At 39.1% G+C, this 24094-nt stretch overlaps 2 protein-coding genes across 2 annotated transcripts; both read left to right on the top strand.

The window, feature by feature from the left end:
• The first annotated feature begins 1699 nt into the window (after positions 1-1699).
• Positions 1700-5484, top strand: LOC133457060 (14-3-3 protein beta/alpha-1-like). The gene is made up of 6 exons (XM_061735916.1): positions 1700-1830; positions 2838-3134; positions 3266-3389; positions 3951-4114; positions 4225-4320; positions 4413-5484. Exons 2-6 carry the CDS (start codon positions 2841-2843, stop codon positions 4467-4469), a joined length of 735 nt encoding a protein of 244 aa, XP_061591900.1. The 5' UTR covers positions 1700-1830; positions 2838-2840; the 3' UTR covers positions 4470-5484.
• An 828-nt stretch (positions 5485-6312) lies between these two features.
• On the top strand, positions 6313-24094 carry LOC133457059 (embryonic polyadenylate-binding protein-like). Its single transcript, XM_061735915.1, has 16 exons — positions 6313-6622; positions 11508-11712; positions 12498-12691; positions 12809-12924; positions 14169-14258; positions 14605-14744; positions 14842-14936; positions 17510-17647; positions 19254-19349; positions 20516-20776; positions 21421-21505; positions 21581-21700; positions 21791-21927; positions 22237-22345; positions 22455-22585; positions 24032-24094. The coding sequence occupies exons 2-16, from the start codon at positions 11520-11522 to the stop codon at positions 24092-24094; spliced, it is 1968 nt and encodes a 655-aa protein (XP_061591899.1). The 5' UTR covers positions 6313-6622; positions 11508-11519.

Here is a 24094-nt window from a genome sequence, read left to right as displayed (position 1 = left end):
GTGAGATCTTGCGTGGAGCCCCAGATTGAGGGAGATTATCATGGTCTTGTATGTCTTCCATTTTCTAATAATTGCTCTCACAGTTGATTTCTTCACACCAAGCTTACCTATTGCAGATTCAGTCTTCCCAGCCTGGTGCAGGTCTACAATGTTGTTTCTCACGTCCTTTGACAGTTCTTTGGTCTTGGCCATAGTGGAGTTTGGAGTGTGACTGTTTGAGGTTGTGGACAGGTGTCTTTTATACTGATAACCAGTTAAAACAGGTGCCATTAATACAGGTAACGAGTGGAGGACAGAGGAGCCTCTTAAATAAGTTGTTACAGGTCTGTGAAAGCCAGAAATCTTGTTTATTTGTAGGTGACTAAATACTTATTTTACCGGAGAATTTACCAATTCATTCAGTAAAAATCCTACAGTACAATGTGATTCGTCAGAGCTGGCTCAGCTCTCTGACAAACAAAACGCAGGAGGGAAGTAATGAGTAACAAATACAGTATTTATTTTAGAAATATAAATCAGCTAAGAATAAAAGTAACTAAGGTTATCAGCGACAACGGCAAGGTGGAACCACAGGTCAGCTGCAGCGTCCAGCCAGGAATGGGACGCAGAGAGGCAAAGCGGCAGCAGCAGAGCAGCAGCAGCAGAGCACACAGGTGGGTTTTTAATGAACGTAGGCCCGCCCACTCAGCCACACGCACCAGAGTCCAATTAAGCAATCCAACCTGTAACAGAAAAGGGGAGAAAGCGAACAGGACACCATATACTAATACAAACAACCCCCCCACACACTGGGGTTGTCACAGATTTCCTGGATTCTTTCCCCCCATTCTGTCTCTCATATTTGAAGTGTACCTATGATGAAAATTACAGGCCTCTCTCATCTTTTTAAGTGGGAGAACTGGCACAATTGGTGGCTGACTAAATACTTTTGTGCCCCACTATGTGTGTGTGTGTGTGTGTGTGTGTGTGTGTGTGTGTGCATATGTATGTGTATGCATATGTATGCATATGTATGTGTATGCATGCGTATGTGTATGCATGCGTATATGTATATATGCATGCATATATATGTATGTATGTATGTATGTATGTATGTATTTATATATGTATATATGCATGTATATGTACATATGCATGCATATATATGTATGTATGTATATGTATATATGCATGCATGTATGTATATGTATGTATATATATATATATATATGTGTGTATATATGTATATATGTGTGTGTGTGTGTGTGTGTGTGTGTGTGTGTGTGTGTGTGTATATATGTATGTATGTATGTGTGTGTGTGTGTGTGTGTGTTTATATATATATATATATATATATATATATATATATATATATATATATATATATAAATACCTTCACACGACAATAATGTATATATATACATATACATACACACACACATATATGAGGTACACACATATATATGTGTATATGTATATGTATATATATATATAAATTATTGTCGTGTGAAGGTATTTATATATATATATATATATATATATATATATATATATATATATATATATATATATATATATATATATATATATATACATACACATACATAATAGGTGTATCAAAAATAATTAAATGGAGATAAGCATGAGTGTGTGTTGCTGTCCAGGTTAATGATCTTCATCCCGGAGCAGGGCTGCATTACGTAAGGCAGATGTGGTGAGAAAGGAGGAAACACCAGTGCCAGTGTAGCGGAAGTGGTACTGCCCTGTACGCTGAGCGACACGGAGGACGGAGCTTGCATCGTCCAGTGAGCGAGAAAAAAACACAAAACAGGATTAAAAGTCACCAATATTGTAAGTGTAACATCCTCGCGTGTTTCAATACAACACGATAATACTACGGTTTCATTTGTAGCTCAGTGGTAGAAGGGCTGTTTTTCTCGTGCTCCGCTCAATCTTGTCGAGAAGCCTTCAAAACCGAAAGGCTAGCTGGAGCTAGCTGATGCTAGCTGATGCTAGCGGGGCTAGCGAGCCACCGACAGTCGGGTTCCATGACACTTTGTTCCGACAGGCTCTGGCCGGGCCTGGCTTCAGATTCAGAAATGAATTGAACGCCAACCCCATTCACAAAACTACACAATGTATTTTTGTTAAAGCTAAAGAGAATGTCGAGTGTAGTGATTGACAGCGTGTCTCCAGATACTGATGCAGGTCCGGCCGCCCCGGCCTCGCTGCTCACTCACACAGCGCTGGCCCACCCAGCTACCTCCATTCGCTCTGGCGACAGATTAGCACCATTAACGCTCTTTATTAATCCAGTTACATTTCACACCGAACTATACATTTACACGGGATTTGAATCCATCCAATTTTATTTATCAAATTAATTTGCCATTTGGAGATAAATGCAGTAGCTCGCTGGCGCTAATGCAACCTAAGGGAGGGCATTAAAGCCTGACCCGGGAAAGCTCCCCATGGTTCGGTGGGTGATGATCAAACCATGTTGGTCCAGCCAGTAAAGCTGTAATGTGTGTTAAATTCGTTAATGGTAAATTTTTCAGTCTGCTGATTAATTCAGACAAAAGGTTGGACTGAAACCAGAGGGGTGAGAGACTAGCTAGCAGCTAACCTCAGATGTAGGACTGACCCACTTGCCAGTGGGCCCAGTTCACTACTGTACACACTTTACACTAAATTTAGTAGATTTATATAATAAAAGAATTGTTAAAACACATGAAGTTAAACCACAAAAGAATGCCTGCTGAACAGACATGGCAAAGTGTTCCTGATAAACCTTACTCATCTTGTTTTATTAAGCATAACTGTCATTCATTCTACATTTTCTTATACTTATGCTCTAGAAAATGGATAAGAACGACCTGGTACAGAAGGCCAAGCTTGCTGAGCAGGCTGAACGCTACGATGACATGGCTGCAGCCATGAAGTCTGTGACAGAGCAAGGTGCGGAGCTGTCAAATGAGGAGCGCAACCTTCTTTCTGTTGCCTACAAGAATGTGGTAGGAGCACGCCGCTCATCCTGGCGTGTCATCTCCAGCATTGAGCAGAAGACTGAAGGCAATGACAAAAAACAGCAGATGGCACGTGAATATCGGGAGAAGATAGAATCTGAGCTGCAGGAAATCTGCCATGATGTGCTTGTAAGTTGTTTTTTTTTTATTATTTCTTTCATACTTGAATGCAGTTTTAATTTACACCATTGTGACACAGGTGCTTGTGTGTAATTGAACTATGTAGTCACTAAACAGAATCTCCAAACTGTTGGTTTCAGGGACTACTGGACAACTTTCTTATTGCCAATGCATCTTCTGCTGAAAGCAAGGTGTTCTATCTGAAAATGAAAGGTGACTATTATAGATACCTTTCCGAGGTTGCATCTGGGGATACTAAGAAGGGTAAGTGAGAATTTGCTATTTTTAAATGTGTGATGTTAAACAGTTTGCTGAAACATTATTTTATACTTTTTTTTTTTTTTTAATGCATTAATCAAACAAAACAGTGTTCCATTGTTTTTTTTTTTATAAACTATGCAATTTTGGTGTTTCTTATGGAGGAGGAAAATGGAAATTCTGTTCCCCGTGTCATCTTTCCAGAAACAGTTGGCAGCTCTTAATCAAAGCCCATCAAACTTATTTACTGGTTGCAGTTCTCTTGCTTCCACCAAAATGGCTAGTAAACCGTAATACTTAAATATATAGCACGAAGCATAGCACCTGCATAGCTAACTATGCTGCTCCTAGGTTGTAAAGTGTGGGATAAAGGAGGGTAATACTAACTTAATAGTAATGATAGCATCTCTAAATACTGTCTTAATGTGCAATGCAACTGTATGCAAACAAGTTCCTAATTCCACTGCAATCAAGCAGGATGATTAATTTTTTTTTCTACTGCCCTCAAGTGGCCAGAATCAATAACTTTTTTCAATAATAAATGTATATCCTCTTGTGCCTACACAGATACAGTGGATAATTCCCAGCAGGCGTACCAGCAAGCTTTTGACATTAGCAAGGGGGAGATGCAGCCAACACACCCCATCAGGCTTGGTCTGGCCCTCAACTTCTCAGTCTTCTATTATGAAATCCTCAACAACCCTGACAAGGCCTGCAGCCTGGCTAAGACGGTATGAAATACAGCCTGTAAAGTCAGTGCATTGAATCAACCTGTAACTTATTAGGAACAATTATAATAAAGAAAGTTAAAAGTTTCACCTTCAAAACTTTTTCTACGTAGGCATTTGATGAAGCCATTGCTGAACTTGACACTTTGAACGAGGACTCTTACAAAGACAGCACCCTGATCATGCAACTACTAAGGGACAACCTGACTGTGAGTTTAACATTGCAAACCGTTGGGGTGTGATCAATCTTTTTTTTTTTAAATTAACAGGAAATCTTAACTTTTTTTTCCTCTGTCACCAGCTGTGGACATCAGAAAACCAGGCAGATGAGGGAGAAACCGGAGATGGGGAAAACTAAAGGAATTGCACTGTTAATCCACCTACACTCTTATCTTAAACACAGACAGCTTAAATACATCCCCCTCCACTCCATCAGCCCCTCCCACTTCTGTATGACAAGCAGCCTGAATTGCTCCTGACCAACTAGTTTACCCCTCTCAGTTCACTGTGAGGTGACAGGGTAATTTTCAGTTGTTAGCAAATTCAGTCACTTTGTGGAAACATGTTGTATTGATTAGTGATTCCATTTTGCTGTTGTTTTTGCCAGCTTTGTGTATAGGTCTGTATGCAGTGAGCGAGCAAGTGTGAATGAATGTGTGTATGTTCTGGGGGGAGGGGGGTGTTGTGAATTCTAATCGTCCTTCCAAATTCCTTTGTCCCAGCTAGATTGTTGTGCATTTTTCATCCCCTTTTTTTGTTTTGTTACTTTTCTATTTTGTGATTCCTCATAATATTTACAGGTTTTATTGTATGGTAATTGAACTGGCAGTTGATTTCCACTAAACACTGTGATGGTAGGCGTTCCATTTGCGTCACAACCCCAAAACAGTTTTCTGTTTAAATTTCCAGACGTACAATCCTGTATTCAGATAAATGCAATTCTGCTGTGGGCTCATACAGAAAGGAGGCAGGCTGTATTGTGACACTGACATCTTGTTGGTATGCTCCTAAATCAATTTAAGAAATTAACAGTTTAAATTTCTAAGGGACCCCTTAAATTGTCATATTAGATTTGTTCAAACATAAGACATTCCACATGATTAAGCTTTTGGAAACAGCAGTGCTCTCTTTTTTTTTGGGGCTGAGTATGGATTGTCATTGTAGTTTTACTCACTGTTCAGGTGCTGCTTGATCTCAGTACAATGAAAATTGTATGTGCGTAAATGTGGTTCCATGTATTTTGCAAGATTGACTATCATCTGTATGTAAAACCTAAAGTAACCTTTTATTGATGTTAATTGAAAATGTCTTACCACACTGTATCAACCCTGCTTGCAAAATATGCCTCTTAAAGCGGTTGTTTTCTCCAAAAATGTTTTTGTGCCTGGCTTTCTCTTGCAGCATTTAGTATCTTCCTTTAGGTAGCAGCATCTGCTTGTTTGAAATCTTGAAGTAGGAAGTAGATCACTAAAGCTGTTAAAACCTCAGTTTTTAACCAGGTGAATCACACGGCTGATGAAGATAGCTGGCAAGAGTTGTCACCTCAAAAATCAGGTCTGTTAGAAGGTGGAGAAGCCCATTTTGTCATCTTGGAAAGAAGCTCAGTGTCACAATACCATCTATCACCACTACATTCCACATTACTGTAGTTGAAGACACCATTCCACATTTTAGCTGGTGGTCTGTTTACTCTGACAATGCTCCAATGAATTGAAGTCTTCTGTTGGGGGAAAAAAAAGAAAAAAAATCATTTCATTATTATGCTTGATGAAAATGCAGTTAGTGAATGTGGAACGAAGCCTGTCTGTATATCAGGTATCTATTTGCTTTGTTTTTACTGACAAGTCTTATGGCAAAAATTTGCTTCTGTAACAGTCCATTACCCAGTGCACACGTGGTTGTGAAAATTTAGAATAGCTATAAAAGCAGTGATGAAATGGAGATAAACAATGGTTGGTGTAATTCTAGCTTTGTGTTTATGTACTTAAAACCATTCTAGTTTCACTTTAAATGTGAAAAATAGGAAAGTGTCAAAGACCATTCAGTGAAATAAAGTTTCGTTTCAGATAAGAGGAAAATTATGTCTTCATTTGTTCACGTAAAAGCTTTGATTCATTTTTTTTAATATATCTGTAACATAATTTTAGACATTTAAACGTTATATTGTCTTTCTGTACCAACAAGCTTAAAGCTCAATTTAGTTTAGCTAATAGGAACTATTTTCCACCGCGGAGTGTGACGTCTAAAATCGGCCTCCTTGCTTAAGGCTGATTTATGGTCTGCGTTACACCAACGCAGAGCCTACGAGGTGGGGTACGCGTTGACGCGCACCTTACGGCGTAGGCTCTGCGTCGATTTAACTCGGCCCATAATTTAGGCTCTAATTGAAATCGTGTGGCGGAGGCGTGCAGGTGTTGCCACGCGGTAATCAAATGAAAACAAGCCAGAGCTCATGCACATCGTTTGCTCAAGAGCAGCTGCATTGAAAAGTCCTCCGTCGTTGCATTAAATGTAAGTTTTTCTGCCCAAGTTTTACGTTTGCTGGTGTCTGATGCCAGTTTCTTCATCTTTAGTTAAAATGTAGCTATTTTTGGTGAAGTATGTATGCAAATATTTCGTTTTTTGTTTCTTTTTTATTTATTTTTTTAATTCAAAGTTTTGGCAGTTTAAAAATGTAACGTTTTTTTTGTGTGTATGATTGAGACGTTTTTCAACTATTTTCACTTCCAACTTTTAAATACATTTATCTCGTGCTCGTTTACTGCACAGCTATTTGAAATTTTGAATCTCAAGTTTCAGTTTTCTAAGCTCACTTAAGTGGCGGTAAAATTAAATCTACCATAAAATAAGGCATTTTTTTGCGTGTTGGCTTACATTTTAAATGTAATCAAAAGCAGCAATCGCGAAAGAGTTAAAAACATTTCAAATACAATTTGAATCGTGTATATATATTTTATAAACTTGTGGTTAGCTTCAACTAAAATGGCTTCAAGCGGAACAGTTTTGTCTTTAGTTGATATATTTATAATGTTTTAATATATATATATATATATATATATTTAGGGATATATATATATTTAGGGATATGAATGCACGTTTACGTAGGTTTTACGTTATTTTAGCTTTTGCTGGCATTAAACGATTAGTTCCTTCTCATATTGATGCTTAACAATGGCGGTTCCACCTTTACAACTCAATGAAGACATAGACATTGCATAGCAGGAGTTTGGTTATGAATTGTATTAAATTATGTTTTAAAAGGTTTTGTGTACTCACACTAAAGTATGTAGTTATTAAATGTTTGGAAACATCTCCTTTTTAAAATAAAGTTTTAATTGAATTGATTTCAATTTAAACGTGTCCTAAGTACCACGTCCATAACCCCAAATTTGGGCCTGTTTTACCCCCAAAAACAAAGCATTGCTCCTTAAGTGATTTTTAAATAATGTTATTGACAGATGGCTTGACATTGAAAGCGTATTGTTCAAAACTAAAGAGAAATGAAGGAATTAAATTTAGTTTAATTTAGTCTTCTTTGAATCTCAGGATAAAATATCCAACTTTGCATCAGAAATGAACATATTTACAGCCTGGTTCAAACCAACACAAACTACACCTCAGTAATAAAAGTACAAGCTCTTGTGCAACAAAATTTAAAAATATAGTTTGGACTAATACCAATTCCTGTTGGCTGCAACAAAGCCATCCTTTCTTAGGGCAAGTTCCCACTTCCTCCTCCCCTCTCTGGTTTTGGGAAACCTTAAATGTGTGAAATGTTTCCAGATTAGGGGTGTAACGGTACACAAGTCTTGATTCGGTACGTACCTCGGTTTTGAGGTCAGGGTTCGGTTCATTTTCGGTACAGTAAGAGAAAAAATGAAACAAATTGTTTAATTTTCAACTTTTGCAAACTACGGTTTAAACATGAGATGGAAAGAATTACACAATATGAATATATACAGTTATATATGAAATAAATAACACAGTTTTAAAGGTGAATAAGTTATCAGAAACAAAAATAAGTTAAGAATTTCAAGGTGACGAAGTGAATTGAATGTTTGTACATTTTAATAATCAAACAGTAATCAAATCTTTAATAAAAACGTAACCAAAGCACTAAATCCTAAAATTAAACAAATGGCTCCAACAGTATTTTACAGGTGAAAGGTGATCCCACAAGCTCTTGTTTGGAAACAACTGCGATTGCCGCAACCAAACGCTGACATTTTGTCATTAATCTCCTGTAGAAATCTTAATGAAAGATGTTGTAACAAAGCGATACCATGAGACCATGAGTGATTTAAGTTGGGTTATATTGAAAAGAAAGAGCAATCATGCCTCTCCAACTGATGTGAAACTGCTGGTTAAACTCACGGCACCACTCACGCCCACCGCTGCTGCCCACCACCTCCTCCCTCAGGGGATGGGGCAAATCAGAGGGCAAATGTCGCATCCTTTGGGATGTGACAGTCAGTAGGGACTTTAACCTTTTAATACTGGCTCTTATTCAGAATCAGAATCAGCTTTATTGGCCAGGTTCGAACATTGTCCAACAAGGAATTTGACTCCGGTAGTTTCGCTCTATGGTATTAAAGGTAAACAATAAACAAATGAATGAACAATAGACAAATGTGGAATTTCTATGTACAGTATAAACACAGTTCACAGTTGACATCTGATTTACACCGGCCGATTAGGCAAGTGAACAAAAAAAGACTGACAGAAGAAGCTCTATCTGTGGGGTGCAACTAAATGGGGGCGAATTACCCTGAACTGATTGTAACTTGTTCATTAATGGGAAATTGAATTGTCTTGATTTGCAATTATGGTTTTGGGAAACGCAACCCAGCCAATAACTGAAACAAGATGGTAATGTAGACAAAAGACTAGTTTGTCCCGAAATCGCTGTTGGTTTCTGTAAAACCTAGCTGGTCTCAGCCTTGATAACTTGCAAAATTAACTTAGGTTTTATAAGAGACAACTGCACTTGCAACAGATTCAACCATCCATAACTATAATCACGTTGATAACGTTTGTAAGAAATCAAACTGTGTGTAAATCCGTGACGTTTTCGGCGAGATCAGAGTATTGGAGTTTGTTCAGATCACTCACCTCCCGTTACATTCAATACATCCGGTCCAGACTGCTTGACTGTCGCAAGATGGTCGCAGGAGTGGACGTTCGAGTTTGCGCCGTGAGAGATCTAGCATTTACTATGTATATCTATGGCCATGGCTACCAACTTCTATCATTGATTTGACATAAGGTGGGCATGTTCCAGTCAGCTTCCCAGGCCTGTTTGCCCACTTATACCCCTTTTACACCAAGCTGGTTCCAGGGCTGGTTCTGGGCTAGAGCCAGACTTAGCACCAGTTCTTTGGTTTTACACAGCCTAAGCGCCGGCTCCTGGCTCTCAAAACGGGAGCTACGCCAGCCCCTTTGAGCTGCTGGGCCAGCGTTAGAACCAGTTACGTTGGGGGCTGGGGGCGGGGCTGGGGACGGTGTTACTGAACAACCAAAGCAGAGTAAACCCGGAAGAGCGCCGTTTTTAAACAACGTAGCGTTGAAGACGGTGGTTAAGTTAGCAGACTCTTTTATTATTACATCCATTTATTTAATAATGGAAGTAAAACAGAAGCAGCAGTGGTCTACGGTACAATCCACCAACAGTAACGTCTGCGGGCTCCGTGCCGCCGATGCAGCGGCGCAGCCTCGCGTCCGAGCCCGCGGGGGAGCGTTCCAGCCCTGGGACGCTTGGACGCGAGGCTGCGGAGCCCGCCGATGCAGCGCAGCTCCATCCATTTATTTCATAAATATTCCCGGCCCGCGGGGACGCCTCCCAGCCCGCCGTTCTGGTTCCGCCGCGTTACACCAACGCAGAGCCTACGGCGGAGCTCCTGAGGAGAGGAGAGGAGCTCCTGTCCCCCGGGGCTGCTGGCTCTCGAGTCAAATTTCTTAACAGGCCTTATTTGGATAAACTGAGCCCAGGTTGGGGATCTTAAAGGGTTACTTTACCTGAAAAAAATATTAAAACTTAATAAAGTGCCATATTAACAGCGCTACAGCAGGAATTAAAACAGCTTTTAACTGTCTGCTTCCTCATATGGTGTGACGATCGACGCAGAGCCTACGGCGTAGCTTACGCGGCGACGGGCGCCGTACGCCGTACCCTACGCCGTAGGCTCTGCGTCGATTTAACGCGGAACCATAAATCAGCTCCGGATCCGGCAGTCAGCCAGAAATTCCGAAATTTTCAGAGCAAATTTTTTAACAGGCGTTATTTGGATAAACTGAGCCCAGGTTGGGGATCTTAAAGGGTTACTTTACCTGAAAAAATATTAAAACTTAATAAAGTGCCATATTAACAGTGCTACAGCTGAAATTAAAACAGCTTTTGGCTCTCAGCTTCCTGATCAGGGTGGGGATGAAAACGAGGGGGCGTGGTGACGTGATGACGTGGCTCTCTGGCCAGCTCCTGGGCAGCACCAGCTCAGTGTAAAAGCAAACGGTTCTTACTTAGAACCAACCGCGAACCGGCTCTAGCACCAGCACTAGCACCAGCCCTGGAACCAGCTTGGTGTAAAAGGGGTATCACAGGCCCGGGCAAATTTATGGTGGCCCGCATTACAAGGAAAAAATTGAAAAAAAGGCTTAAAAATATTTAAGTCTATGGTTCACTTAGTAAAATATTTCCATGTTAACATGTTACTCCTGCTGAGTGTGTGCGCAGCACTATCACATTGAATGTGCTGCGATATATATGGTGCATGGGCAAAATGGACCGGTTACTTGTGAGGCTGAAAGTTGGAAAATTTCGTCCCCAGTCTGATCAATTGGTGCATCTCTAGTTTTGGGTTAAATGCTTAATAAGGCTGTCTAATTTGTAGCAACATTCGAGCCACATCTGGAAACCATAGCCTTGCATATTGAATATGTCGCAGTTTTCCTGGTGGGATTTTCCAACCTAAAACAATTCTATATATGCTAACTTAATGGTAATGCTAGATGGCCGGCTCCGTCCAACAACTCACATGCTGCTACTTCTCCACCTGGAGACTCACAACAGGAGTTTCAAAGTCAACGTGGTGTAATTACCTGTGCTTTCTTTCATAAAATCAAAAAAAATGGGAGTGAGTGTGGTGTTTTTTTTTTTGTATGTTTTTTTTTTTTAATTTTAATTAAGTACAGGGCATGGACATGTACATGTAAGTACTTATCAGCCTTTATTTTCAGGATTATGTTCCAGTATTACTGATACTGGTCTCTGTATGGGAACAATTCTATCCAGAATTGAAGCATGTTTAACTTTTTTAAATTGCTGTTGAGCCACATGTCAACAGAATCAAATTAACAGTGCAGTACACAGTTGATGCTTTATTTTATTTCCCTTATCTAGCTGTTACACAAGATGAACAGCAGTGGACCAGCCTATCCTCTTGCCTCCTTGTATGTTGGAGATCTGCACCCTGATGTCACAGAGGCCATGCTTTACCAGAAGTTTTCCCCTGCTGGGCCTATCATGTCAATTCGTGTATGCCGTGACATAATTACCCGCAGGTCTCTTGGATATGCCTACATTAACTTCCAACAACCAGCTGATGGTAAAACACCCCTTCTGAATCCACATGATTTAGCCATTATGATAAACAAACGTGCCATGAACCAGCACTGTATGTTTTTATTTTTACTCTTGGCAGATATTCAAAATTTTGTTTAAGGAGGACTTTTTTTTTAATTATTTGGAGCCAAACTAGACAAAAGGGAAAGTGACATGAGACCATGCAATTACGACAAAGGTTACTGATGACTGCATATGTTTACTAATTAAAAACATGTTCATGTAATGCATGATCAATGGCATATTAGGTACTAATTAGGTCCAGAATGTAGTTGAACTGAAAACCCAAGGTATTTCAGAAATAATTTTGAAAGAGAACGAACTTTAAAGCCATTCCTATGTAGCAATACCACTTCTGACAACATGGGGGAGTATGTCACAACAAGGTTCATGTGTCACATGGTGGGTTTTCAGAAATGTTTGCAATGTGTATTGAATGTGTTCTTGAGATGTATATATTGTATATTAAAAATGCTCCTCTGTTCAGACAAATTAATATTACAAGATGTTATAGACGGTCTGAAGTCAGCACAATTTTTTTTTTTTAGTGGCTCTTTTGTCATGCCTAATATGGTCAGAAGCGCTGTTGCTATACAGTGTCTTTGAAACTTTTAAGTAAAATGAATAAAGGAGCACTTTTATGTTATTAATATACAATACAGACATGTATCTCAAAAACACACAATAGACATTGCAGACAAAAACTAGAAGACGGTAATTAAGAGGAAAAGATTGAAAGTACTTCTAAGAGTTTTGTTTTTGTTACAGCGGAGTGTGCCCTGGATACAATGAACTATGATGTGATCAAGGGACGACCAGTTCGAATAATGTGGTCTCAGCGTGACCCGGGACTCAGGAAGTCTGGTGTGGGTAACATCTTCATCAAGAACATGGATGAGTCTATAGACAACAAGGCATTGTATGATACCTTCTCGGTCTTTGGCAATATTTTGTCCTGCAAGGTAAGCAGTCTGGACTAGTACTGTAGGTTAAGTTAATGTTTTACAGAGTTGAGCAGATGGTTAGTAGTGCAGCAAAAGCCCCATAATTGCCACAATTTGACACATCTGTTTTTGTAGGTTGTCTGTGATGAGAGAGGATCTAAGGGCTATGGCTTTGTTCACTTTGAGACTCAGGAGGCTGCAAACCGGGCCATTGAAACGATGAATGGGATGCTGCTGAATGACAGGAAAGTGTATGTTAACTTTGATTTTGAATACATTTTGTTCTTAAGGCAGTGGACAGGCACTGACAGATAATAATAATAATGGCTTGGTTTTATATAGCGCCCTTCAAGGCACCCAGAGCGCTTTACAGAAATCATTATTCATTCATACACATCCTCACTGGTGATGGTAGCTACGTTTTGTAGCCACAGCTGCCTTGGGGCAGACTGACGGAAGCGTGGCTGCCATATCGCGCCAAACGGCCTCTCCGACCACCACCAAACATTCATACACATTCACACGGGGCAAGGTGGGTAAGGTGTCTTGCCCAAGGACACTACGACAGGAACTGGGACGGAGCGGGATTCAAACTGCCAACCTTACGATCATTGGACGACCCGCTCTACCACCTGAGCTACTGCCGCCCACATATGTTAGGGTGCTTTCACACCTGTGGCCCGTTCGTTTTGTTCCGATTCAGGGGCTAAATCGATACAGTTGTTCCGTTTCTCGTTTGTGGGGTTTGTGTTCACAAGGCAAACGTCTGTACCGTTTCAAAGCTGATAACAAATGCCATGCGCCAACCAGCTGCTCTCTGATTGGTCAAATGAACGCGGAAGGAGTTTCCTCTTCCGCACCCCGGGATAAACAACACGCCCCTTTCAGCGCAGCGCAGACCGCAGCCGCCGGCTTTAGGCTGATTTATGGTTCCGCGTTACACCAACGCAGAGCCTACGGCGTAGGCTCTGCGTCGATTTAACGCGGAACCATAAATCAGGCTTTACCCATTCATTTATGTGCTACCGGCACAGAGCGGAGCTCAGCGGCGGGCAAGAGGCCACAGCCGGGTTTGCGCTGCGCAAACCCTTTTTTTAATTTCGCCGTGCTGGGACGACATCTCGGCACGTCCAATAGGAGAGAAGGTGGTGGAAGCTGCAACGACTCTTCTCCTTGCGCCGCGGTCGCACATACACAGGAATGGAGTTGTGTTGGTTGCTGTGTCGATTCTGTTCTCACTACAAATAAAAAAAAGAACCGTTTCAGGTGGAATCGCTTGTTTTGTGCCGTTTCAGAGCGCGATTGCTGTGTTCACATATACCAAAATGTTCCGATCTTTAGGGGGAAACGTTCCCTGTTCCAGAACAACTGCTTGAAACGGGACGGGTGTGAAAGCACCCTTTATTTTCAACACTTTAAATAAATATGGATGATTCTGTTAAGGACACTACAGAACGTTTGCAGATGACTTCTCCATGTGTGTGTTTATGCTCAGTGAAAAGGGAGGTAAACAGTTGGAATCTGGCAGAAAGGACCATTTCTTGTGGGAAAAATGTCAGTTCTCCCAGCTTAGGTCAGTAAATAGGTAGGATCTGTGTCGAGGTTTGTTTTTGTGTATGTCTAAGGTTATTCAGGTAACACTGTTCAAAGCCATCAATGTCATACAGAGTACTACTTTATATATATATATATATATATATATATATATATATATATATATATATATATATATATATATATGATGGAGGCAGTTCTTCCTGAAGCAGTTATAAAATTGTTTCTGATGTGTGTCATCACATTTTGTATATATAGTGCTTTATTGAATTATTAATTCCAATATAATTTTTCATATTGCTAATGGTAAACGATATTGACGTTCTATTATCTCATAAAGTGTTCCTTTGGGTTTCTTGAATTGGTTGTATCTACAGCTTTGTTGGCCATTTCAAGTCACGCAAGGAAAGGGAGGTGGAATTTGGCTCCAAGGCTATGAAGTTCACCAATGTTTACATTAAAAACTTTGGGGAAGACTTCTCGGATGAAAAACTCAAGGAGATGTTTTCTGTATATGGTAAGAAAAACATATCCTTTTGTTAAACAGAGTACATCTTCTAGTGGCAGAGCAGTTTGAGTTTCTGTGTTCATCGTGGTCCTACTTGTGCTCTCAGGAAAGACCCTCAGTGTGCGGGTGATGAAGGATGAGAAAGGAGGCTCACGAGGATTTGGCTTTGTCAACTATGCGCACCATGAAGATGCCCAGAAGGTACCAAGTGTTTCTGTCTTCTGAGGTTTAGGTACCTGCTAACAGAAGTAGGGCTGCAACGATTCGTCGACGTTGTCGACAAAAATCGATAATCAAAATGGTCGACAATGAATTCCATTGTCGACAATTGTCGCCAGACGTGTTTCTCCAACGGAGTGAGGCGTCTCACTTCAATACAATCTCTGTCGAGTCGCGCATGCACGACAGCGTCTGAGCTCAGCTGCGGGTAATAAAACTTTGATAAAAAATCAAATAAAAAGTTTGCGAGCATTTTAGCCTCGATACGGTGAATAAAAAGATGACTTGCAAGGTTTGCAAAGCCGACGTTGCTTTTCACGGGAGCACGTCGGTAATGCATTTGAAGAGAAAGCACGTCGGAGTGCTGAACGAAACGGACTCGCCTTAAGATATTAAGCGTATTTTGGCTTTAAAAGAAAGCTTTAACGTTATGCCTGACAAAGTATTAAATTAAGTCAGATATTTGGAGAAACTGCGTTTAGTGTCTGTGGCGCATCTTGGAAGAGAGACGCACGGGGCCGCAGTCGGTCAGAAACATTCTCTCCCCCCACAGCAATGTAATGGCCAAGCGATTCATTTGTTAAATTAATTAGTTTCATTCTAAACTTTGTTTATTTTATGTTATTTATGAGTATTATTTGAGCCACTCACAGCCTACTCTCGTTGCTATAACCTCAATCACATAATTGATTCAGCGCGAAAGGCGAAAAAAGGCTTGTGCGCTGATGACAGATTTGCATCTAACTTTCAGTCAGGTGCCTATGAACTGTCAATTATCCATCAAACTCCACAATGATCATGTTAACATTAAATCAGAGAGATTTGTCTGGACTTTTCTCTTGCGGGACGGGAGAAGACACTAAATCAATGCATTTATTGTGCGCCGTGCGGGCATGAATTCTCAGTTTTGCGGGAGGGGCGGGAGCAGTACTCGAGTTGAGGGGGGATGAGGGGGGATGGCATCCCCCCTGAAATAAAAACAGTCAAAATCATCCCCCCAGTAAAACTGCCATCCCCCCTTTCCATCCCTTATGTCATTTCATCAATGAATGTGGTTTTACTGCTATTTCAACATTTAGAGTCATCACCAGAAAAATAACTTATTTGACAATTTTCACCTGTTTCAAGTAAATTTTCACTTGAAATAAGTAGGAAAATCTGCCAGTGGGACAAGATTTATCTTCTCATTACAAGCAAAACATCTTGTTCCACTGGCAGATTTTTCTACTTATTTTAAGTGAAAATACTTGAAACAGGTGAAAATTGTTTTTTCCAGTGATGAGTCTTGTTTTAAGTGTAATGAGATTATTTTTTTTACTAAAATTAGACATTTTAACTAGAAATAAGACAAATATTCTTGTTAAGATTTTGAGTTTTTGCAGTGATCCATTTTACTTATCCTGTGAAGGACAGAGTCACATGTTTTTTATTGTTGTGTTTTGATGTATTTGATGTAAGCCCAGTGGATATTTAAAGCTTACAGAAGGCTGCATTTAACTGCTGCTATGTCATTCCTGCAGTATTTCTGCAGGTGTTTTGGTCACTGCTATTATTTGTAATATATTATTTGTAATCAGCACAAAAAGGATCTGTCCCCATATGATAAAATCCACCATCCCCCCTGATTTTTTTTTTTTTTTTTTTTTACAACTCGAGTACTGGGCGGGAGTGTAACACACACATTGCGGGCGGTAATGGTCAGAAATGCAGCGGGAGCAGGATGAAGAAAACAGTCCTGCTATAGCAGGGCTCTAGTGCCATCTTTCTTGTGTTTATTATCATTTGCCACATAATTAATGCAACCTCATACTAAATTTAAAAAAAATTTACTAATTATCCGATTAGTCGACTAATCGTTTCAATAGTCGGTGACTAGTCGACTATTAAAATAGTCGTTAGTTGCAGCCCTAAACAGAAGCAGTTCATGTTACTGTTTAAGGATGCGCCTACTCCCTGCAAGACAAACTGTAATTGATGGCAAAAAAACTTTAGACAATAATGTATACAATTAATAAATAATGTAATTTAGGGAAATAAAAATGGGAAAAATTCAATCATTTCCACCCTGAAATCACCTGATTGGATCCAGACACCACTAGATATCCTTTTTATTTATTTATTTTTTTTCCCCTAATAGCCTTCTAAACTTTTTTTGTTTTGCTTACTTATCATTCGATAAAGAATAAGTATTAAATATAGAGCAATTTTAGAGTTGTATTTCTTACCTGGGAACTTGCTAATGCTCCAGATATTCAATTACACAGTGCAATTCTACATTTTCAATGTCCAGCAGGGGCTGGTCATCTAGTACAATACATCCAAAGCCTTGTATGAGAAGCATGTCAGTTTTCCTGGCAGGATGCTCCAGCCTAAAACATAATGCTATACATGGTATCGGCTGGTCTGTAGATGAAACTATTCACCAGTACTACCACAAAAAAGGGTATCAGTGTCTGCAAGTATTTCCCATAATTGTAGTGGAACAAATTTTAAGAATAACGTGGCGTTTTCCTTTTAAAGGTAACTTGGAGAAGCTCTTTTCTTTTGTTCCTCAGGCTGTTGATGACATGAATGGAAAGGACCTCAATGGGAAGACTATCTATGTAGGCCGGGCTCAGAAGCGCCTGGAACGCCAGGGAGAGCTGAAGCGCAAGTTTGACCAGATCAAACAAGATCGCATCCAGCGCTATCAGGTGGTCGTGCTTAATAATTGTACAACAGAACTGTTATTTTGAGATTTACTTTTATCTTAAACAGACTTGGGCCCATATGAGAGTTACATGGTCTACACTTACGATGCATCTTTTAGACTTATTTTGTTTCAGTGTTGACAAAGGAAGGCTTGGAACTTGGTATCTTGATATCTCCTCTAGCATGTGAGCAAGGCCTCCCCAAAATGAGTTGTTTGGACTTGGATTTTTACGATTAATTAAGGGTTCTGAAGTGTTCACAGTGGAGGCTTTACCTAAAATATTGGACACCTTTTTTGTTTTAAATGGTATGGATTAAGATGAATAAATGTGTTTTTTAATAAACAATGCCCTGACAGGTATGCATAAAGACTTAAAGACGTCCCCTATTCATGTCCCAAATAGTCTGTCCAGATGTACTTGAGTCCAAAAACTGACACTAGAAAGCTTTTCGTATTTTGCTACTGAAAGTGGATATATGGTGGACATTCATCGGAGACAAGATCAATTGAAAGCCAATTATTCACATATGGATGACAGAAACCGGAGATCTTATCACTTGGCAGAAGAGAAATCCATTACAAAATGCAAATTACTAACCATACTGTCACATGTGCACATCATTGATGCGACTTCTTAACAATCATATTTCCTTCGCTTTTGAAGCAAACAGCGCCCTGATATCGCCCCATTCAAAGTGACATTTAAAAAAAAAAAAAAACTGACATTGCCAGAGACACTTCAGTGTAAAATTGTGAGCTGGTAAAAGCAATGATGTTATAGGTTAAACGAAATGGATGCTGTCAGGACCAATGCATATTTCCCCCCGTAGCCCATGACTTGCATATTTTCAAGTTTCTATACTGAACAGGATAACATTTAGAAAGGGATGATTTTTATCTGTAACTTGGATCTCGCAGTGAAAAAATGGTAAAGACTTTTACTTTTTGTTTTCAGTTAAGTGCTTGTTGTCAGTTTGTCTGCCAAACAGACACATTGTGCCAACTGATTAACAGAATTAAAGACTATGGGATGGTGCATTTTTCTACTGACAGCCAATTGATACATAATATTGTGTAGGGTTGGCGGATGCTTTTTGAGGATCTGGAAAAAATAGTTTTAAGGCCTACAAACTTTTTGAATGAAGTTTACAAAGAAATGAATAGACTAATTGGATATGGTGTCTATTTAATTGTAATAATATAAATAGGGGGATTCAATACTTTTTGTTTTGACATGAGAGAATTTAATTGTGGTCCACAATTTGAAATTCAGGTATTGGAGTAAAAAAAATCCCCAACAAGCTATTCTTTCCACAATCAGAGAAATGTAGACTTGGCTTTTTTTTTTATTTTTTTTTTTAAAGAGGGGCATGAGATAGTTTTTTTTTATTTAAATACAAAAGAAAAACATGGACTACTGTTCCACCTTTTGAGGGGCTGTGCAGGTGGCTTTTCACTAGTTCTCCAGCCTGCATGATGCTTATATACTCAAGAAGCATAATGGCATATTCAATGAAGCTTTTCATTTTTATGTGATTTTTGTATTTTTCCCCCCCTTGTAACTGCTACTTGCATGCTGAAGTAAGAAAAAAAATCTCTGATTTCAGGGGGTGAATTTGTATGTGAAGAACTTGGATGATAGTATCAATGACGAGAGACTGCGCAAGGAGTTTTCCCCTTATGGCACAATCACGAGCGCAAAGGTAACGTATGTCTTGATTCCCCGAAATGACTACAGCAAGTGTCAAATCTAGAAGGTGTTGTATGGTGTATGTGCTAAGACCAAGCAGTCATCAGCGTTGGGGCGAGTTCTTTACAAAATATAAGGAATTATAATAACATAACAATAACTTTGAATTTCAATGTCTTACAGTTTTGCATTAGATATGAATAGTCTATTTCAGGTCATACAAACGGTAGAGGGCGAGGTGGTGAAGTATGGTAATTGTATAGTTTGTTCTTATACAGTCTATGGTCTCTACAGCTAACAATATTTTGCTCTGAGTGGAAGCTCATGGAAGAGCAGAATGGTGCCGGATTTCACATGAAAGATGGCATGTTTTGTGGCCGTCGCTCTGGGTGTGTTGAGCCCTTCGGATGGATCTCCCCATTTTTGCTGCGCTGAGCAATGTTTTGATGGCAGGGTTGTATAATTTCTGGGAAGTATTAAGAGAGACAGATGTTTAATCTTATTGTCTATTACTGTAATTGTAATGGTTTGATAGCATGTGTGTTTTTTATTTTTATATATTACTGTGTTGAAGCAAAAGGTAAAATATTCATATAATTGCTTTGTAAGACATTACTCCCAGTACTGACATCCACTGGAAATGTCATCAGTGTGTTTTATTACTGACTGACTAACCTAACCCTACAATTTATACTTGGAAAAGATTTGAGTTTAGGAATGCTGATGGTGGGAAGGGAACAAAAATACATATATAAATAAATAAGAAAAAAATAAATATATATATATATATATATATATATATATATATATATATATATATATATATATATATATGGTATATATATGGTGTATGTATGGTGTGTATATATATAATTTTGATTTCTTGCTTGTGTTCTTCTCTCAGATGAAAGTCACTTTGGGGAAAAAGCATCTGCTTAGTAGTAGTAGTCGTCGTCGTCGTAGTAGTAGTTAGTAGCCAATAATGGGAGTAAAGGAAGGAAGCAGCTAAACAGGCTGTTCACTGGAACACAGGTTTATGCATGGGCCATCAGATCCATAGCTTTTGAGTTGTAAAACAGCTGTTGTGCTTTTTCAATGTGAACAGGGATGGAGACTGTATTATCTGGGTCCTTTTTTTTTAAAATAATTTATGGATGTGAATTTCTTTGTTTCCTATAGGTAATGAATGATGGAGGCCAAAGCAAAGGCTTTGGCTTTGTCTGTTTCTCCTCTCCTGAGGAAGCAACGAAAGCTGTGACTGAAATGAATGGGAGAATTGTTGCAACCAAACCACTGTATGTTGCTCTGGCTCAACGGAGAGAGGAGCGTAAAGCAATTCTTACCAATAAGTACATACAGAGGCTTGCTACCCGGAGAACCATGAGCAGCCCAATGATCGACTCATACCATCAGTCTGGATACTACATGACTGTTCCACAGGTATAAACAGTGACAGTTGAGGGAAAATACTCTTTCTTTCACAGAGAATTTTAGCATTATCAATAGGGGGACATTTTTCATTCTCAGTATATGACAAATACCTTGATCTCCTACATTACAAATAATATTTAATTAGAATACCAAATGCAATATCTGTAGCTCATGCTAAGTGCAGAAAATGGAAAAGATGACAGTTGTGCAGATCCCTATCATTTGCTTAATCGTTCACACCAAATTGGTAGAACAAGAACTGACTTCTATTGCACAGAATTATGGGTAAAGAATTCCTGAACACACTTAAGTTCTAAGTTAAGCCATACTTCACACAATGGTAAAGTAACCGTGCCTTTCAAACAGACTTTTCTGTAAGAAAATAAAGTTTCAACAAATTTGTATCATCTTGAAATAGAAAATGAATTAAATGTTGCATCAGGAAATGCCAGCAAATGTCCATCCGTCACGAAAAAGAAATGTTACCCAATTTAATGTATTTATTTTTGTGTCTTTTTAACCTGTTTACTTTTTTACATTACTGTCCTTGAGATAATCAAATGATCTTGAAACTTGCATTCGAACTTAGATATAAAAAATGATCTGTGGTTAATGTGCATACCTCTCAGGTAAAACAAATATTTCTCTTGCAGCCTCCCATTCGATCCTTCTTTAACCCCAATGCTGTCAGCAATGTAAGACCAGTCCGTTGGTCAGGACAATCACCAAGACAACAGGGTAAGCATTAATTAATACCCAGACAAAGATTTAGGTAAATATTTCATATTTTTAATGATGTCTTGTACATTTCAGGGCCTTTCTCAACTCAGTTTGTTGGTGGTTCTCTTGCTCGTCGAGGATCGACGACCATCACTACAGTCAAACAGGCCTCCACTCAGGCCCCCCGCATTGTAACCTCCTCACAGAAGAGAAGTATCTGAACTATAATGGCAGTACAAGCTCCATTTTTCTAGCATTTCCTGTTGATGTTTGGTTGTCTGACACCTGTGGTGTCTTCTACAGACAACATAGGGACACAGACTGGAGGAGGGCGCACTGACATGGCTGGTGTGATCAGAACCACCCAGTACAAGTACTCATCTGCAGTGAGAAACCCCTTACATGTTGTCACTGTACCTGCACCCATGCCAAGGCCACAAGTAAGCTTTTATGTCTCCTCCTAATTTTTCTTTTTTTTTTTTAATTTTTATTAATGTATTTATCTTTTTAAACTGTTGGGCACCGAGGTCCCACACAGGCATTACGGTCTATCTCAAAGTAGGGGATTGGTAGGAATATTATGAGCGCATTGGTAGAGGGGCACTAGTATTTGGGGAGGAGAGTACTGGATCCCAGCGCTGGTGCTTTTGAGAATTATTTCACAATTTCTAAATGAAATGGGTCAATTTGTAGGTTAAAGTAATACTAGAAAAAAAATCTTAGTCGCTGTCATTGTTCGACTTGCTCAGGTTGTTCCTGCAACTGTGATTGAGCCACCAGTTCAAATTCCAGGCCCAGAGCCGCTCACCACCTCCCTGCTTGCTGCTGCTCCACTCATGGATCAGAAACAGCTTCTAGGTTTGACGATACGCAATTCTTACAATTCTTTTCTTTTTTTTTTTTATCTTTTAATCCTTTTTTAAGCACCTTGTGATTTTCCCGTCTTTTATCTCTGCTGTGATGACAGGGGAGCGACTGTACCCATTGATTCAAGCCCTCCAACCAAGCCTGGCTGGAAAAATCACTGGGATGCTGCTAGAGATCGACAACTCAGAGCTGCTGCACATGCTGGAGTCACCCGAGTCCCTAAACTCTAAGGCATTTTCATTTACTTCTGTCTGTTTTTCTAATTTGGTCCATTTCCAATGTTGAGGATATGTATGGTTTAGAGTTTCCTTCTTTCTTTCCCTTTTTTTTTTTTTTTTTTTTTTTTTTCAAGAAACTGTACTATTATTGTTTTGACATGCACATCTATTGCTATGAAAGCTGATAAATTATGGTCATGAAGGTGGATTTGATTTATAGAAAAGAGAGGCATTTGGTAAGTGCAGAGGTGGAAAAAGTACAAAAATATTGTACTTAAGTAAAAGTACAGATTTTCTGCTTGAAAATTACTTAACTAAAAGTAAAAAGTACCCATTAAGAACATTACTTAAGTAAAAGTATAAAATTACCTCAAATTAAATATAATAAAGTACCAAAAGTATATGGTGTAAAATGTACTTAAGTACAAAAGTACAAAATTCTTTTCAAAAGGATTGCAAAGAAATTAAGTCCCAACATTGTCATGCTGTCGAAAGTGGCTTTATTCCAAGAATTTGCTTACAACTCTAAATAATGGTGATATTATTCTGACTCCTTTAGCGTTTGTCTCCATTACCCCATTTTAATTTCTCCCTTTGCTCATCACTGCTGCTGTACCCCATTGGCCCCGCTGACAGGTACACCCCCAGCCTGTAGTATGCAGTGATAAAATTAAGCAACCCCAGCTGAAGGAGGATGAAGGAGACTCTTGAACTGATTGAACTTTTAAATGCCAAAACCACCTTAGAAGGGGTGGAATGAAAGAATGGTGCCCATGGACACTCCCAGTAAAAGCACAGAAAAATAAAAGTACAAATTCTCAAAAATCTTACTTAAGTACAGTAACGAAGTACTTGTACTTCGTTGTAAGTGATTTATTCACCACATTGGGAAGTGCATAATTAATATCGTAGGAAAATCTACCCGATTTTATTATTTTATTGATATAATGTACATTACACACTGCTCAAAAAATAAAGGGAACACAAAAATAAGACATCACAGATCTGAATCAATTATTATTAAATACTTTGTTCTTTACATAGTTGAATGTGCTGACAACAAAATCACACAAACGATCAAATTTAGTTCTGGAGTTGGAGTCGTATTCAAAATAAAAGTGGAAAAACGCACTACAGGCTGATCCAACTTTGTAATGTCCTTAAAGCGCGTCAAAATGAGTTAAACACAATGTGACTTGGAGTCACATTGTCTTCAAGGGTTCACTTTTATTTTCTGTGTGTGTGTGCGCGCGCGTGTATTTTACACACACGTAACGGGTTAAATCATTTTTTTCTTTTTTTTTTTACATACATACACATGTATATTTGAAGAAATTGATTTAAACTGTTACCTTTTTTAAAGAGCCACTGGCACCATTTCTTTAACATCTTTTGTTGTAATTGACCCAGCTGTGCTAATATCACTGAGAATGAAAAAAACCTTTGCATTATCTTTCAGGTGGAAGAGGCTATGGCTGTTTTGCAGGCTCACCAGGTGAAAGATTGTTCACCAAAGAAGTAA

This window comes from Cololabis saira, chromosome 12, assembly GCF_033807715.1.
Source record: "Cololabis saira isolate AMF1-May2022 chromosome 12, fColSai1.1, whole genome shotgun sequence".
Taxonomy (NCBI): domain Eukaryota; kingdom Metazoa; phylum Chordata; class Actinopteri; order Beloniformes; family Belonidae; genus Cololabis; species Cololabis saira.
This window is presented reverse-complemented; position numbering and strand designations above follow the sequence as displayed.

What these genes read in the sequence shown, in the direction of transcription:
- LOC133457060 (XM_061735916.1), top strand. Translation starts at nt 2,841, where the DNA reads ATGGATAAGAACGACCTGGTACAGAAGGCCAAGCTTGCTGAGCAGGCT. An exon ending in ATCTGGGGATACTAAGAAGG is followed by an intron (nt 3,390 to 3,950) that starts GTAAGTGAGAAT and finishes GTGCCTACACAG; the next exon opens with ATACAGTGGATAATTCCCAG. An exon ending in CCTGCAGCCTGGCTAAGACG is followed by an intron (nt 4,115 to 4,224) that starts GTATGAAATACA and finishes TTTTCTACGTAG; the next exon opens with GCATTTGATGAAGCCATTGC.
- LOC133457059 (XM_061735915.1), top strand. Translation starts at nt 11,520, where the DNA reads ATGAACAGCAGTGGACCAGCCTATCCTCTTGCCTCCTTGTATGTTGGA. An exon ending in CTTCCAACAACCAGCTGATG is followed by an intron (nt 11,713 to 12,497) that starts GTAAAACACCCC and finishes TTTTTGTTACAG; the next exon opens with CGGAGTGTGCCCTGGATACA. An exon ending in CCGAGTCCCTAAACTCTAAG is followed by an intron (nt 22,586 to 24,031) that starts GCATTTTCATTT and finishes ATTATCTTTCAG; the next exon opens with GTGGAAGAGGCTATGGCTGT.